General features: G+C 44.5%; 1 protein-coding gene across 1 annotated transcript in view; it reads right to left on the bottom strand.

The window, feature by feature from the left end:
• Positions 1–16,818, bottom strand: part of LOC139049227 (putative nuclease HARBI1) — a 35,912-nt gene extending 19,094 nt beyond the window's left edge. Inside the window, exon 1 of the mRNA XM_070524596.1 lies at positions 16,568–16,818. Coding sequence (XP_070380697.1) covers positions 16,568–16,818 — 251 coding nt within the window. The remainder of the gene's footprint in view (positions 1–16,567) is intronic.
• Positions 16,819–17,998: the final 1,180 nt, after the last annotated feature.

Genomic DNA, 17,998 nt, shown 5'->3' with positions numbered 1-17,998 from the left:
GACAGAATCTTTTGTCACCATGCCCTCCGTTAGAGATGGATGCATTTCTTGTAAGGAAACACACATTAGTCCTTGCTTCTTCTATTTGTGTATGTTCCGTTTATTGCTTCTCAGCCAGCATTTACTCGGCGTGTACTTTAAACTTTCGGTTTTTAGATAATTTCCGTTTTTTTCTTCGTCGTGTATGTTCTTTGGTGCAGTTTGCAGTCAGGATATTCTTAATTTTTTTGAACCTACAAGTCACTTTAATGGCCCTTACGACACTTCTGTGTACCGTGTACATTATTTTGGCGAGTGGGGGGGATGGCGCAATTTGGAAGAGCGTATTGTCTGAAGCAGTAAGCATAGGGTACGCTAACTTCAAAATAATAAAGTGATTTGTTGTGAAAATGCGGTTATTTATAGAAGTTACCAAAAAGCAGTTCAGCAGAACTTAGAACTGAGGTGAAACAGCACGAAAAGGACGAGAACACACGGAAACAAATACCACAGACAAGCGCTGAGACAAGCATTGTTTCCTTGTGTCCTCGTCCTTTTCGCGCTGTTTCACCTCAGTTCTAAGAATGAACCAACTAGCCCTCATCAAGATCTTACTAATGCAGTTCAGCAGGAACAGCTGATAAAAAACAGTGCTTGATAAAACGAAACATAATAAAAAACAGGAAACAGAGAGAGTACAAATAAATATGTAAGCCCACGAAAAAAAGCATTGAGGTGAACTGCACATGCAACTATCTTCCAAGACACTAGTTTTTTTTTTTCTAGTAGCATGAAACTGGTAGAGTGCGCTTGCATAAGCAAGCTCATTGTCTGTCTATTGGAAAAAGCACCGCGTTTCTTTTGCTGGCATGCACGATTGTTGGTTGTAATTATGTTTTTTCCTCCACAAGAAATCTTTCTGTATTTTCTTTCTGCAAAATTTGTATTTGCGTGGTTGCATCGAGGACCAGCTTCGCTGTATTCTTTTTTCTGGTACACTGTATAAATGCCTTATTTTCACAATAAACCTGAGATGGAAGTTAGCCCTCATCTCTCTACTGCCCTCCTTTTGATATTGCTATATGTATATATATATATATATATATATATATATATATATATATATATATATATATATATATATATATATATGTTGGGGGGGGGTGGATTGCGATGTGAAATCGCAACCTTGGGTGAGGGCATCGTTGTTCTGTGCAGCCGCACGAATTCATTAACTACAATGCAACAGAAAGGCAATGGACAAGAACGAAGTGAACACACAGAGTGCCCTGTTTTTGTCCGTTGTCTATCTGCTGCGCAGTAGTTAACAATGAATACACGCCAACTCGACCAGTTTTCAGCTCTTATGTCGGGCTCATGAGCTCGCTTGTGACCCGGAATATCTGCGTGGCTATCCGTCCTGTAATTTAATTTCTTGGCCATGTACTTGGAAGTCGCATGTCAATCTTCAGATTTCCCTGACAAACTTCTGTGTTGTGCAGGCCCTGACCGTTTCTGGTGAACCCTTGCAGGCATGCGGACTGTTGTATGCAAATTTGCGCTGCATGTGCTCCTTTGATTGCTTTCAGTTCCGCTTTTTTTGGGTTAAGCATGTCCTTGAATTTTCCCCACATGTATTGCATTGACTTTTATGCAGTGTTATACTAATGTTACACTGTTATTGCCAAATGAGTGTCGTATATTTTCCTGGTGTTTGTGTCCATGATTCGCGACCTCCTCTCTTTGGCAGTCTATATAGCCTCCAGGCCAATTATTTACTCACACATTGCATAGTACGAGCATGTTCGGTATCAAGTTCAGGTGCTCCACAGTTTATGTTTCAGAAGGAACAGATTGTCGTCTTTGCATTTCGTACCCTAGCTGGCATAATATCTTGCGACAAGGTTCCGGCATCTTGAAAGAATTGGTGCCGCAGGCTGCAACTCTACTCTGCTTAGGTGTTTGTTCATTTGATCTTTCTCGTAGAGGTCTTCAAGCATGATAAAGTTCGAAAAACCTGTCAGTACCCGACGCCTGTATTTGATTGGCGGTCTTTTTTCTGCGCTGCTAGTAATTCATACCGTACAGTACTTTGGACGCAAATACAGCATCTGCAATTTTCATATTATCCGCCAATTCATCTCCATAATTTTGAGGTTATTCTTTTCACCAGGTGCAGAATTTGTCTCCAGGCATGTCATAATTGTTTCATACACGCGTTGGCTCTGCCATCTTAGTCTTACACTAGAGGAGGATTGTGGGATGTTGACGTGGGAGTATTGACACGTGTACTTATCTTTATCGGGCAACCACGTTTCACCGCTTAACAACTGTAATCGCACAGCGAGGGACGCGCCTGCATGTATCCGACGTTTCTGGAAAGATATCGACGCTTCTATCCGCGTGTCTGTTGTCGCCGAACCTTGTGTTATCAGATTTCATCGCGTGACACGAATGGTGTAGAACTTTGTGGAAGTCACGCGGGTCCCATCAGGTAATCTGGAACATTCGACGACTGATCTATAAAAGCCGACGCGCTTGACCCGCTGATCAGATTTTCGACGATCGCCGACTGTGTTCGCCGCTATCGTTGTGCTATAAGTGTAGCCTGTTTTGTGGGCACAGGTTCGCCCAATAAAAGTTGGTTTTGTTGTTCACAGTATTGCTACTGTGTTATTCAACGTCACCACCACGTGACAGTATATTCGTCCAGCTTTGTGAAGCACAACGTGCAATCTAGGGTAGTTCTTGATTATACTCTTATTTCTGTCGTGGATGCAAGCGCATTCATCAGAAAGCGAGAGGTCGGACTGGCTAAGAAAGTCTGCAGTCTTGTCAAGAGCTTGCAGCATCATTTTTAATTTCCGCATAAGATAGCTTTCCCGTAGACTGTAGTACTTCTTGTAGTATGCCTGTGTTGTTGGGGTGGGTGGGCCAAATGTACCTCCAACTCTTACCTGGAATTATCTGTATTTCAAAAAGTTATGGTTCAAGGTAAGCGCTCTACCACAAATTTCTTTCCCCATCGTTCTTCCTATTAAAGTGGTACGAGGAACTGTATTAAAACTTAAACACTCTTTTCATTCTTTCATAAGTGGTATTGCACTATGCCCGCTTTTTCAGGCATAACTGAAAAAGGTTTTCCTTGTGCTGTGTGCATGCTGTAGCATGAGCATTCATGTCTTTTGACATTTATACATCTGTAGAATCAGCTGCCTGATAGTGTACTTGCTATGCTCGATCGTACATGAGCAGTTCTGTTGAACAATAGATGTTGATGCAATGAATGTTTACTTATTCGAAGCATCAGGAAGGATGGTTGTTTTACATTTGTGCCCTTTCCATTCGACTGGTGTTAGTATTTATTGTTGGATTTTACATATGCGTGCCCCTATTATGCGATAGTCTGGAAGTTTAAGCCTTCAATAAATAATAATGAACTGAATCTAAGTGCGAGAGCTTTTTTTACCTGTGGCTCCTATCAAAATGCGACTACCATGGCTGGCCTTCAACCTGTCACCTTCTGTTAGCAGCAGAATGTTATAGCAATAGTGGCAGGTGAATAAATAGAATAATTTCATCATCAACATATCTTGTTCTTGCCTGTATGTAAGTAAACCTAGCAATAAGTATATCATTGCAAAAAAAGCAGTTTAATGCGCTTTATTGAATAAACTGCATATTTTGTTAAGTTGAAATGAAGAAATTTCTTTTAACATTAACATCCAAGGGTGATATGTTCTTGCAAGTAGCATGGCACTCCACTACTTATAAAGGTAGTAATCACAGAGGATATCGTCATGTGGGTTTAAAAACTAATAATAATGAATGAGATCGCAAACTTATAAGAAACTGTAATGAAAATAATATGAGGCATGGATGTTTCTGCACACCTGATTAGCTGTGGACGTTCAAGAACGGTCTATACTTAACAGGTTCAAAATTCACACAAAGAGCTGCAACTGGCTGACTACACTGCACAGTTCTAATTTACTTTTCTTTAACGTGTCGTTTTCTACTGTTTCATCCACATAAGAACAAGCTATGTGCCGGCTTTTCGTGTTGTTTCAATAATTACATGATGGGGGAGGAGGGTGCGTCGTCGCTCTGCCACTATAGCGAGCAAAAGTTTTAATAACTGTAGAGTTAAATACACTTCAAAGCAAATGGTAACACAGGTAAACTAAGGATACAAAGTCTGCAATATATTCAAGGTTTATTGATTTCTGTACAAGGGAATAAATTCGCATCAGAGGAGAGATGCAAGTTAACGTGCTCGAAATATTCGAAAACAAATTCTCGATGCTGTTTCTTCAAGCCACGGAGTTAATGCCATTGTAGAAAATTCATTACGATGGCCTGCACGTTTGGCATGTAAAATTTAATAAGTAAGTGAGGTAAGGCCACCTATCAAGATGCATCGCGAATTTCGCGCTTGAAAACTGAGATCAAAAGAATGCAACTAAACGGCCCCGCGTTCAGCACAGCGTTGAAACTTCGTGTACTTTGCTGACTTGTCATTTGCCCTTGCCGAGGTTGAAATTACTTAAACTGCTCCGCACGCACCATTTTTCTAGGCTACGCAAAAAAAAAATATAATTGTGACAACCCCAACCGGGCATGTCGTCTCGTGGCGATAGAACAACTGGTAGTATTGACAACTCGCAAAGTCGTGCAAAGCAAACGTGAAAATGCACTGCATTTGCTACGTAAGGTGTCAACGAACGCATAGAAATGGGAGAATAGAATCTGGGGTACAAGTTTTGTTATTCTCCCTTCGCGTAAGTACCGAATTCGGCAATCCACGTCTCCGTCCATTGTTCCAGCAGAGCGAAACGCCATTTGCGAACACAAACCATGAAAGAGGTCTAGGCCATGTTTTCGGCAAAATTGCTAAGGGGAATCGCAGCGATTGCTGCGAGGTTGCGATGCTGTGACCAACCGATCGGTCGCAGTTGAAAAAGAAAAGGAGGGGGGGGAGGCACTACGGCACTACTCGAGGGGTTTTCGTGGCTTGCGACGGAAATCACGCTTCCGCTGTGATGAATACCGCATCACGTGAAACAGGATTTAGACTTATCCGAGATGGCTGAGGCGTGCTGAGGCTGAGAGATGGCTGAGGCGTTATCTTCAGGGAGGAAGACCGACAGCTAAAGTTACGGCGCAAGCGTCCACCCTTGAGGTTAGCAATCTATATATTCCTTTTTTACTTAAAAGATCTAGTGTTCACTTTTTTGTGCTTGCTCTGTGTCAGAGAAATAACGGGAGTGAATATTGTATGACATCATTGTCATCATCTCTCTATTTTTATGTCCACTGCTGTACGTAGACCTCTCGCACATGTGACCGATTATCCGTGTCTTGCACTGATTCCAACTTGGGCTACAAATTTTCTCATCTCATTGCTCCAACTAATTTGCTGCCACCCTCCACTGCGCTTCCCTTCCATTGACACGCATGATGTAACTCACGCATTAGATGGCCTACCCAGCTCCATTTCTTTCTCTTAGTATAAACTAAGGTACGCGATATCCCATTTGCTCTCTGATGAGCACCGCTCTCTGCCTGCCTCTTAATGCTACGGCTAAAACTTTCGTGCCGTCGCTCTTTGCGCGATGGTTAACTTGATCTGAAACTTCTTTGTTAACCTTCAAGCTTCTGCCACATATGATGGCACTGGTAGAATGCAATGAGTGTATAATATTTTTTTTCAATAACAGTGGTAAGCTACCAATTAGGATTTTGTAATGCTTGAAATATGCACTCCAGTTAATTTTCATTTTTCTTCAATAGAGGACTGTAAACAGGCTACGCTGATTCAGAAACATACTTGAACAACGTCACCGAGCACCGCAGCAGCATTCCGAGCACATATCCAATATGTGGAATGTTTCTTCGTTGGTGCATAAGCAGCCGAGTACATTTAATTATGCTCAAGTCCGATCGGGAACGAATTTCCCGATGGCATTTGACCGTGTTGCACAAGCCAAATCGCGACCAAAATTTCGATTGTGAGAGGGCTCTCCAGTGAACGAAAGTACCCACTCTAATGCCGCATTTTACGTAACTGCTCCCAAAAGCTGACTCCCCACGCTGATCGCTTAGCTTGGAAAATGTGGACAGTTCATCGCTGATGAGTAAGAAAATTCCTTTGACTAAAGTTATCAGAATACGGCTTCAGAAAGTCGCAGAAAAAAACCCATAAATACCATTACTTGAACAAAAACGATAAAAATATTCTAACCCCACCTTAACTCCCTTTAACACTTGTGGAACCACTGGGCAGTACCACCACCGTACGGTAATACTGCACAGTTGTTCCACCTTTACTGCTGGTGCATAATCGACCACTATCGCATAGTGGTACTTATGGTACACTGACCGCATGGTGGTACCACATGTGCCGATACCAGTGCGAGCACAAGTAGCACAAAGAGTATCAGATCTATCTTTCAGATCGGCACACAAATGGTGCCAGTAGTGCTACCGGTCACCCATACTGATATTACTGAAGGCATGAGTAACACCAGTACCACTTGTATCCTCAGACTCGGTAGATCGGCAGCGTTGCTACCACACCATGCTCACCGGACGGTAGTTCTACTGGTATTGATACTCGTGGCAGCACCAGTTCCGCAGGGACCTTATCTGTCTCTAAGTTCAACGCACCACTGGTATCAAAGTTACGGGCAGTACCCAACAGTAAAGAAAGCCTTGGGAGCTATGCAAATGGGGAAGGCAACTGGGCAGGATTAGGTAACAGCAGATTTGTTGAAGGATGGCGGGCAGATTGTTCTAAAAAAAACTGGCCAACCTGTATACGCAATGCCTCATGACTTCTAGCGTACCGGAATCTTGGAGGAACGCTAACATAATCCTAATCCATAACAAAGGGGATGTCAAAGACCTGAAAAATTATAGACCGATCAGCTTATTGTCCGTTGCCTGCAAAGTATTTATTAAGGTAATCGCAAATCGAATCAAGAACACCTTAGACTTCTGTCAACCAAAGGACCAGGCAGGATTCCGTAAAGGCTAGTCAGCAATAGATCATATTCACACTATCAATCAGGTGATAGAGAAATCTGCGGAATATAACGAACCCTTATATATAGCTTTCATTGATTACGAGAAAGCGTTTGATTCTGCCGAAACCTCAGCACTCATGGAGGCATTACGGAATCAGGGTGTAGACGAGCCGTACGTAAAAATACCGAGAGATATCTATAGCGGCTGTACAGCCACCGTAGTCCTCCATAAAGAAAGCAACAAAATCTCAATAAAAAAAGGAGTCAGGCAGGGAGATACGATCTCTCCAATGCTTTTGACAGCGTGTTTACCCGAGGTATTCAGAGACCAAGATTGGGAAGAATTGGGGATAAGATTTAATGGAGAATGCCTTAGTAACTTGCGATTCGCGGATGATATTGCCTTGCTTAGTAACTCAGGAGACCATTTTCAATGTATGCTCACTGATTTGGAAAGGCTAAGGAGAAGGGTGGGTCTAAAATTAACCTGCAGAAAACTAATGTTCAACAGTATCGGAAGAGAACAGCAGTTTACGATAGGTAGCGAAGCACTAGAAGTGGTAAGGGAATACACCAACTTAGGGCAGGTAGTGACCGCGGATCCGGATCACGAGACTGAAATAATCAGAAGAATAAGAATGGGCTGGGGTGCGTTTGGCAGGCATTCTCAGATCATGAACAGCAGGCTGCCATTATTCCTCAAGAGAAAAGTGTATAAGAGCTGTGTATTACCACTACTCACGTACGAGGCAGAAACCTGGAGCACTACGAAAAGGGTTCTGCATAAATTGAGGACGACGCAACAAGCTATGGAAAGAATGATGGGTGTAACGTTAGGGGATAAAAATAGAGCAGATTGGGTAAGGGAACAAACGTGAGTTAATGACATCTTAGTTGAAATCAAGAAAAATAAATGGGCATGGGCAGGACATGTAATGAGGAGGGAAGATAACCGATGGTCTTTAAGGGTTACGGACTGGATTCCAAGGGAAGGAAAGCGTAGCAGGGGGCGGCATTAAGTTAGGTTGGCGGATGAGATAAGAAGTTTGCAGGGACGACAAGGCCACAATTAGTACATGACCGGGGTAGTTGGAGAAGTATGGGAGAGGGCTTTGCTGTGGAGTGGGTGAAACCATGATGATGATGATGATGATGATAATGACGCACCAGTGGTACGCGATCTTCTAGAATGGCGTACCGCTACCAATATTACCTTTAAAGTGCGGCGCTAACACCGGCCATGGTCCAACGTAGAGCACTGTAATATAGGTACCAATGCCACCGGGAGCGTTGGTGCCAACGGTACCTGTTCTATCTTCGGGATGCTAACGCAAACTTGTGGACTGCACTACATTCGCGATTGGCCCAGAAAAAGACGGAATCTCAGAACTAATACGTAAAGGTGTCGGTTACTCGCAAAGAAAGTAATTGTCTTTAATACTTAGGTTAGTTTCCTGTGTTCTTACTGTGAACGAATTTGACGCAATCGGCTTCGTTGTTAGACTTCGATTTAGGCTGTCGCCGGAGTTCGGGTTTTGACGGACGCTAGTGTCTGGACGGTGGCGGGACGGGACGAATGTGTGACTCGTGCCGATTGCAGCGCCACTAGAGTCAACCAGAATACGTTATGACGAACTGCGACCGCTCCTCTGTTAACGCACTACGCTCCACTGACAAAGTCTAACCAGCGGCAATAGCAAACAGCAAACACTAGCTACTAGAAGCGCATTAGACCATTCGCAGTATAACTATACCAAAGTGAACCTGACCTTTCTTTCGTCAGCACTTGCTCGAGAAATTACGATCGTAAGCACTGTTATTTTACGGATAATGTATAACTTTGACCCATGGGAGCAACTTACCGATGCTGGATGTTCTGCTTTGCACACTATGAGCTATGGCGGCAGCATTAATGATCGACGGTTCTTCCACGCCATCATGCCTGACTGGCACATGGCTGTGCAATGGTCGCTGTCTTAATACGAATCTTTTCAGTGCTGCTAAGACTACCACACATGCCTTTGTTGCGTCCGTGCGTGGACACAAAAGAAATTTTGTAACGTACGAGAAAATAGACGGTGTAAAGCAAGAGCAAAAATGACGCCCACGCACTGCGAGTGTGACCTGCATGTGTTCCCCACGTGGACCTCCTCCAGGTCTCCACCTCATTCTGCCGGTACAGTTTACACGGCTGCTTCCACTTTGTCACATATAACTAACATAATACTATAACACCGAATTGGATGTTGCCTTGTTAAAGTTATACTGGACCAAGGTCCTCAGTTATATGTTGCCCCGGTAACATTATTGTTCCTATAGCGTTAAATTCAAACACTACAAAGAGACAATCATAATATCCCAACTGTAAGAATATTACTTGCGTTCAAACGTAGTAGCGTGCCATTGCATTTAAATTTGAAAAGTACGCTTTTACAAAGTTAACCGTGGAAAGAGTGTACGAAAAGACACTCACACAAATGGTGTACGATAATGTGGATAGGATACAACAAACAATTTAAGAAAAATCGACCGCTCGCCTCCCGTACAGAACAGACTGCTCTGTTTCTGACAAGCTCCTGCACGCAACATGTATCCAATTCAACCCTGTTTGCATGGCACCGGCTACGTAAAGTATTATCATCCAAATTAAACCTCTTTCTATGACACAGTGTACTGGAAGAATTGAACGGGCGTGAAAGTAAAACGAGCGACAACAGTAAACACACTCGCGAGCACAAATGCACGACGTCAAGGTCAACAAGCGTCGCTTTTCTCAAGGAATGCAAATTGATTGCGCTGTGTCAATGCACTTACCCTCTTAATTGCATGCTTTGTTCATTCCTTAGTTCCGGACATCCGTACAGCCACAGGCCACGTTTGGCTAACAATATTTTTGTTATTATTACTTTTGTACACAACTTAATCTCTGTTACGCACAAGACTTAGGTGCTACTAGCATATATTTTCTATTTAGGAAAAAGAAGAAATATTTATGATTGAAGGTTCTTGTTCCATCTAGTTATTTCCCATTACCTCTGCCATTAGGCTGTCACGCTATAGCTTAGTCCTCCGCACATTTGAATAACCGTGTTTCTTACAGCTCATCAACGTTTCGGCGAATTAAAGGAAATCCGGTTTTGTAGTAATTTTTTATTCAATGTACGCGAAATGAAAATTGTGGCTGTTTTGCTTTTGTGGCTGATAATCATGTAGCATTATGTGGACCTAACCTAAAGTATATGGAAGAGAAAAATGTCCACGGTCACTTGCGCATACGCCAAAGAGGATGGAGGCGGGTAACCTGTGCGCTAACGAGACACTAACTCAATTTCTTTGCTATTCTCAATTGAACGCGTTGATATACTTTAGTTTTCTCTGGTTGTTTTTTTCTTGTTCTATTTTTCGGTAGCCTAGACATCGCCACTGGTCCTGCGTGGCTAATGACGCATTAGAGCTGTCGTGCAAGTGATTGACACACACGCGCAGGTGCACTGAATAATGTTTTTTTAACACTTTAATAGGCGAGGGCAACTAAGTGAACTCGTACATTTATATGGTACCTTCTACTTTCATGTAGCGAAGGCAGAATATCAGGAACACGAAAAGGCCTATTAGACAAACACACATCGCTAACTTTCAACAACAGATTTATTTCCTGTTCTCGCAGCTGCACTTACACTCCTCAAAACGTCATCCGACACGTCTGTATTGGTCGGCCAAGAACAAAACAGGGAAAACCACACATAGGTACTTTTGTGGCTACAATGATTGTTCAGAAAAGTGTCCGTCCAACAGGAAGCGAGATAATCGAGCACTTCTTTTTTTATTGATATAGAAGTACAGGTGCATGAGCTTGATTTGTCGAGCTATAACGGCGGGCGGTGAATATTTCGACCCACAGAATCATCTAAGGCTTTTGCCTTAAAGTGCGAACAACGCGTACAAAAAAGAAGCGAGACATGGCGTCCCTCCGGAAGAAAATTTAGTGGCGCTCAATAGAATATCGGGTGCTCTTATTTTCTACCTCGTGACAACCTTTACATATTCCTGATTTTCATTATTGATGAAATTCAATAAAGCCCGAACAAATGTGCGAAACCACAAGGTTCCGCTGCATCCTTCGGTGCTACACACGATGTCAGCGTGCTTTGGACATTCGTCCGCGCTCAATTTATCGCATTTATACAAACAATGAAAATGGAGCATAACGTGCTCACAAATGACACAAAGAAACTGTTAGCGAAAGCTACGCCTGTCAACTCGTGGGCCCCCTGCGTGCCTGCCGCTTCGTCGTTGTACAAGTATGGTAAAATGCTGCAGAATATTAATGTCAGCGAACGCAATCAGTGCCACCCGACAGTGAGCCTGTCACACAATATTGTTGCGGGAAGAAAGCAGGCCCATGAGTGTCAAATAACGTATATCTACAAATGGTGGTTGTTGTTGTTGTTGTTGTAGCATGTGGCACGTGTGGCTCCTACCCACGATGGGGGATTGGCCAAGAAATGGATGGATTATTCCAAAATAGTTTATAGCATAAATTTCCTATTATCTATGGGAATAGCATTGAATAGGGTTCAATAACCGGCTAAAATAAAATCAGGAAGGTGCTGTTGAATGAGAAATAATTAATTTAAAAGTAATAATAAAAAATAGAATTTAGCAGGGCATTCGTTTAGATTCTGTAAGGAATGTTTGGACAGCGAAGCATGCATCCCTGTGGCTGAAACCCAAAGTGGACGCCCCGAACGAAAGAATTGGAGGTTCTGTCAAGTCCAGGCCAATTCTTCTAAATGGCATCTCCAACAATCTTCTTCTTAACGCAGTAAAGCGGCGACAAGATAGAAGATAGTGCTGTATCGTCTCCTCCTCCTCACAAAAAGAACAAAGGGGAGAGGGAACCAAACCCGACCTGTGTAAATAGAAATTTAGGGAGGGAATGCGGCAGCGTAATTTGGTGAGGCAGACCTCAAGCATCTTTGTATAACAAGAATCGCTATGCCAGGGAAATGCCAGGTGTTTATACTCTGGAGAAGCTGTCAAATGTGGGTTTGATAAGGCTGATCTAATTGATCTCATCCGAAATCTTGCCGCCGTGATCTGTGCTGTCACTGGTAGAATAGGAAGAATAGGGCCGGCTAGTGATGCATGTGCCAGTGAATCGGCAGTTTCATTAAAAAACAAACCTTTATGACCAGGCACCCAAATCAAATGAATACATAGCACATGGGCAGGAACTAGTAAGTGGAAGAGTTTTAGCATGGGTGACTCCTTAGTAGCGGTAAGGCAAGAGCAAACAGAAAGGGAGTCAGTAAGAATAGCAGCCGTTGTAATCATTGGGTCTAATTTACGTAAAGCTAGGATTACTGCTAACAACTCGGCCAGAAAAATAGGCACAAAATCAGGCAATCTTAAAGAAAAAGACCAGTCGAGCGCAGGACAAAATATTCCAATGCCAGCTTTTTCCTCTCACTGTGAGGCATCTGTTGCAATGATGATGTTGTTTCTAGGGTGCTTAGGTGGTCTTGCAACATGGCGTTTAAGATGCCGTAAGGGAGTAGTTTCGCGTGGTTCGGGAAAATGTCGTCGAACCTGATCTCTGGGTAATTTGAATGCGTATTATTAGGAAGCACATCACGAATTTGTAAATTTAGTGGGTCAAGTAATGTTTGCACAAATATAATCTGTGGTCTATGAAACCTGGGCCAATGAACAGGAAAAAATAATTCTGGATCGGAGATGAAAATAATTTGAGGACGGTTTAATGGTGATTCATATAGTCTTAAGAAGGTCTGAACAGTCAGAAGGCGAAATCGGCATAATATGGGTGGGATTCTTGCTTCCATGTATAATACGGCATTTGCAACGTATTTTGGAAGGCCTAAGCACAGACGTAGTGCCTCTCGTTCTAACAAAACTAGTGGCCGAAGCTTGTATGATGGAACACCTGAGAATAAAACACATCCAAATTCTAACACCGGACGAACGTACATTTTATATACCATCAAGAGGGATTTTCTGCGCATACCTGTTCTTCGATTGCTTAACTTGCGCAAAATGCCCATTGTACGAGCTCCTTTTGTCGCAATATATTCAATATGTGGCCGCCAGTTAAGATTTCCGTTGTAAATAACTCCAAGGTACTTTAGTGACTCTACTTGTGGAATATCTTCGAGATGGTAGTTCAGCGATTTGTATACTGGGTCTCTAACTGGAAAAAACAAGTATAGCACATTTATTAGCATTCAGGTTTAAGTGTAAGCTATCCAGCCAGTGTTCCAGTTCCCTTAGATACGACTGCAAAATTTCGTAAAGAGAGTATATGTCACTAGCCATACCAAAAAAGGCAATGTCGTCAGCATAAACGTAGGTACTGACTCCTGGGTGAACGGGGATTGTGCTCATTAAAATATTGAATAATACTGGTGAGAGTACCGATCCCTGAGGCACACCTCTTGTTTGCTTATGTTTTCTAGAATAGCCGCTTCTAAAACAAAAGAATTCCCTGGCTTTTAAAAATTCATGCACCCATGCTACAATATAGCCTGGAAAACAATGGCTCTTTAACCGATCTGTTAAAATTGTGTGTTCAATGCTGTCATAGGCTTTACATATATCTAATGTAACTAAAGCCGCGTACTGCTTTTTCTGTCTGGCGATGTTAATTCGACTTTCAAGGTCTACATGCGCGTGCCATATCGAATAGCCAGATCGAAATCCAATTTGGCAAGGACTCAACAATTGATTTCCGACAATAAACTCCAATATGTGTCCGAGAAGCACTCTTTCAATAAGCTTCACTATGTTTGATGTCAACGCAATTGGTCTGATGTTGTCGATGGTGTAGCCTGCCCCTTGCTTTTTAAGTAACGGAATGATTTTGGCGATCTTTCATTCTTGTGGAATCCATGCATTGCTAACAGAGTAGTTTACCAAGTTCAGAAGCTCATGTGGCGCTTCTTGAAAGAAAATCTTTAACATTGCATTTGTTATTCCGTCCGGGCCAGGCGCTGTAGTTGGCAATTGCAACATAACTTGTGCTACTTCCGAATAGGAGATCTCTTTGTAGTCCGATAATACAGGAGTAAAAACAGAAGCTTGAAGGCGCGTTGCGAACCGGCTCTCCAATCCTTTAGCCAATAGCTCTAAGGACTCCTGCATTTCCTGCGAGGTATAGACGATTGAGTCTACATTAACGCTCATTGGGAGTCTGTTTCGAAACCGAAGGTAATTAAATAAAGCACGTTTGTTTTTGGATTTAGATAGGTAATCGAAATGGTTTTTATCGTACTCATCTTTTGCGTGTTTAATAGAACGTTTGAAGGTTGCAGAAATAAATTGATAATCTTTCCGATTTTGTGGGCTCTGATTATGTAGAAGTTTTTTCCAAGCAGCTTTCCTGCGTCGATAAACTCCTGTGCATTCACTATTCCACCAAGGACTAGATGGGGAACGCTTAGCGGTCTGAATTACAAATTCAGACTTTTGTATGGTGGTCATGGCGTTCAGGCAACTGCCAGACTTCGTCTTCCTCTAGTCTAATTCAACTTCTTCCTTCACTTCACCGTAACATCACCCTCCCGGCGGGGTAGCTCCATCCCAAGGCAAGTTATACAGCCTTACTTAATGGAGGGACATAGGGCTTGAGCCTGGTGACGTGAACAACATCGCTGGTTACGTTGGGAGGCAATGAAGGCACTGTTCTGTAGAACAGGAGCGGAGCAGATCATCGACGAACTTCGATAGAAAATAGCGTCTGCGATCCGTCAGGAACTGGCGAGGGGCGCCGTGGTGCAGGATGACGTCTTTTATTAAGAAGTTGGCGACATCTGTAGCACAGCTGGTTGGCAGCGCTCGTGCGATGGGATATCTCCTGGCATAACCGGTTGCTACAGCAATCCATTTGTTTCCTTTGATGGAAATTGTTAAGCGGCCAAGGAGGTCGAGGCCCACACGGAAGGAGGACTCTGTAGGTATATCATTTGGTTGAAGCAAACCAGCGGGAGGCATAGCAGGCGTCTTCCCGCGCTGACACAGGTCGCAAGAAGCGACATAATGGCCCCCAGAGCGATAAATGCCGGGCCAGAAGAAGCGGTGGCGCATGCGGTCGTATGTACGAGCGATGCCCAGATGTCCAGCAGTAGGAGCGTAGTGAAGTTGCTGGAGCACGGCGAGCTGAAGGTGCTTGGGGACGACTAGGAGGATCTCCAGGCTGTCAGACGAACGCTGCGACGGTATAAGGTTCCATCGCGCAAGGTGAACATCCGAAGGGACGGGTCATTGGGCGAGGAGCTTAGGCGTTCCATAAGTGTTCGAAGAACAGGATCCTTGCGCTGCTCGTCGCCAATATGGAGGAAGTCGGAGAGGGATAGAACACTGATGTCCGAGTCTGCATCGGTATCGTCCGGTTGATCCACGGGATTGCGGGAAAGGCAGTCAGCGTCTCTATGCAGGCGCCCTGATTTATATATAATAGAAAATGTATATTCTTGTAGACGCAATGCCCAACGTTCAAGTCGTCCACTTGGGTCCTTCAAGGAGGAGAGCCAGCAGAGGGCGTGATGATCGGTTACGACACAGAATCTCCGACCGAAAAGGTACGGTCGAAATTTCACGACCGCCCATACGAGCGCGAGACATTCTCTCTCAGTAATGGAGTAATTTCGCTCAGGCGTGGAAAGAAGGCGGCTAGCGTGAGCGATGACATGGTGTTGACCCTGTTGACGCTGAGCGAGGACAGCGCCGATGCCATGACCACTCGCGTCAGTTCTTACTTCAATGGGCGCAGAAGGGTCAAAGTGTGAGAGAATCGGGGAAGTTGTAAGCCGCTCAATCAGGGTAGAGAAGGCTTTCTCCTGTAGTGGTCCAAAAGAGAAAGAGGCGTCTTTCATAAGAAGGTCAGTGAGAGGGTGAGCGATGTCGGCAAAAATTTTCACATATCGCCGGAAATAAGAGCATAAGCCCAGAAAACTACAGACATCCTTCGTTGAAAAAGGTAGAGGAAAATTTCGCATGGCGTGAATTTTCTGTGGATCAGGTTGGATTCCGGTGGCGTTTACGAGATGACCAAGCATGTCAATTTCACGGCGACCGAAGTGGCACTTGGAGGAGTTTAGCTGAAGGCCAGCCCTGCGAAACACGGAGAGTACGGTTGTGAGGCGTCGCAGGTGGCTCTCAAACTTCGGCGAAAACACAATCACACCGTGGAAATAACACGGGCATGTAAACCACTTCAAGCCGTGCAAGAGAGAGTCAATGATGCGCTCGAATGTAGCTGGCGCATTGCATAATCCAAAGGGCATGTTTTTAAATTGGTACAGACCGTCCGGTGTGACGAAGGTGGTTTTTCGCGGTCCATCTCATCGACGCTGATCTGCCAATAGCCGGAGCGGAGGTCAATTGATGAAAAATATTGGGATCCGTGAAGGCAGTCAAGAGCGTGACCAATGCGAGGCAGGGGATAAACATCCTTCTTTGTTATCCGGTTGAGGTGATGGTAGTCAACGCAGAAGCGCCACGAATTGTCTTTTTTCTTTAATAAGACAACCGGTGATGCCCACGGGCTAATGGAACACTCAATGATGACCTTGTCCATTATCCTGTCTACCTCTTTCTGTATGATGGCACCTTCTGTTGCGGAGACACGATATAGCCGTCTATGAATGGGGCTGGCGTCACCGGTGTTGATGCGATGCGTGACAACAGATGTCTGGCCAAGTGGACGGTCATCCAACTCAAAGATGTCCCGATAAGATGACAGGAGGTGACGAAGAGCTGTTGTTTGCTCGGAAGGAAGGTCAGGGGCGATCATCTTAGAAACATCGTCCGTAGGCGTCGAGTATGAAGGAGTGGGTGACAACGGTCCGTTCGTACTGAGGAAGGATTCAGAGGTCAAAAAAGAAGTCTGAAATTCTTACAAAGGAGTGATATGCGCTATGGCGATACCATGTGGCAGCACATGTGACGAAAACCCAAAATTGAGGATGGGCGCGCGAGCGCAGTTTTCGCGGATCCGAGTTAAGGTGCTCGGTAGGGCAATATTACGCGACAAAACCACGTCAGTAAGCGGCGACACGACGTACTCGCCATCAGGTACGGGAGGACAGGGCGTCAAGAGGACATTTGTAGCCGCCTAAAGAGACAGCCTTGCAAACTCAGCAGAACATAAGCGGTGTGAAGCACAAGTGGTTGCGTCGGCAGGAAGCGGCAGATCCAACTGGGCAGAGTGTTTCGAAAGGAAGTCGAGGCCGAGAATTAAGTCGTGTGGACAGTGTTCAAGGACGATGAACAGAACAACGGTATAATGGCTCCCAATGGTCACACGTGCTGTGCACATTCCGAGGACAGGTGACGTACTCCCATCGGCGACTCGCACAGTGCACGGTACGGCTGGTCTCAAAACTTTTTTGAGCCTTCGGCGTAGAGCAGCGCTCATAACTGAAAGCTGCACTCCTGTATCAACGAGAGATCTAACAGGAACGCCATCGACTTCAATGTCCAGTAGGTTTCCGCATGTAGGCATGGTCAACAGAGGATTTGTGGGCCGGATCGGAGTTGCAGCTTCAATTCCGGGAGCTGCACCGCCTAGTTTCCCGAAGCGAAGCGACCGGTTGCCGGAGGGGACGAAGAGCGGTACGGGATCTACGACCTTCCGGAGACGGGGAGCGGCTGGATCTTCGTGGAGCACTGTCGGTGTTGATGTTCCTAGTCCGCTTATAGTGCGAGAAAGTACGATTGTCTGGTACTTGGCGGTAGTGACTCGGAGATGACCACCGAGGAGGCGACGACCAGTGGTTGCGGCAATGAGCGACGATGTGTCCAATACCGGAACAATTAAAACAGATGGGTTTATCATCCGCTGTGCGCCATTCAGCTTGGTTGCGACGGAGTGGCGGAAAGCTTTGCGTCTGGGAGCTAGCGGTCGGAGAAATTTGGTAGGTGTTTGTATGCCGGACCGAGCAGAAAGATGGAATGCCAAAACTTGCTATTTC

This window comes from Dermacentor albipictus, chromosome 8 (genome assembly GCF_038994185.2).
Source record: "Dermacentor albipictus isolate Rhodes 1998 colony chromosome 8, USDA_Dalb.pri_finalv2, whole genome shotgun sequence".
NCBI classification, from domain to species: domain Eukaryota; kingdom Metazoa; phylum Arthropoda; class Arachnida; order Ixodida; family Ixodidae; genus Dermacentor; species Dermacentor albipictus.
Note: the sequence above shows the minus strand (reverse complement) of the source record. Positions and strands in the feature narration are given on the sequence as shown.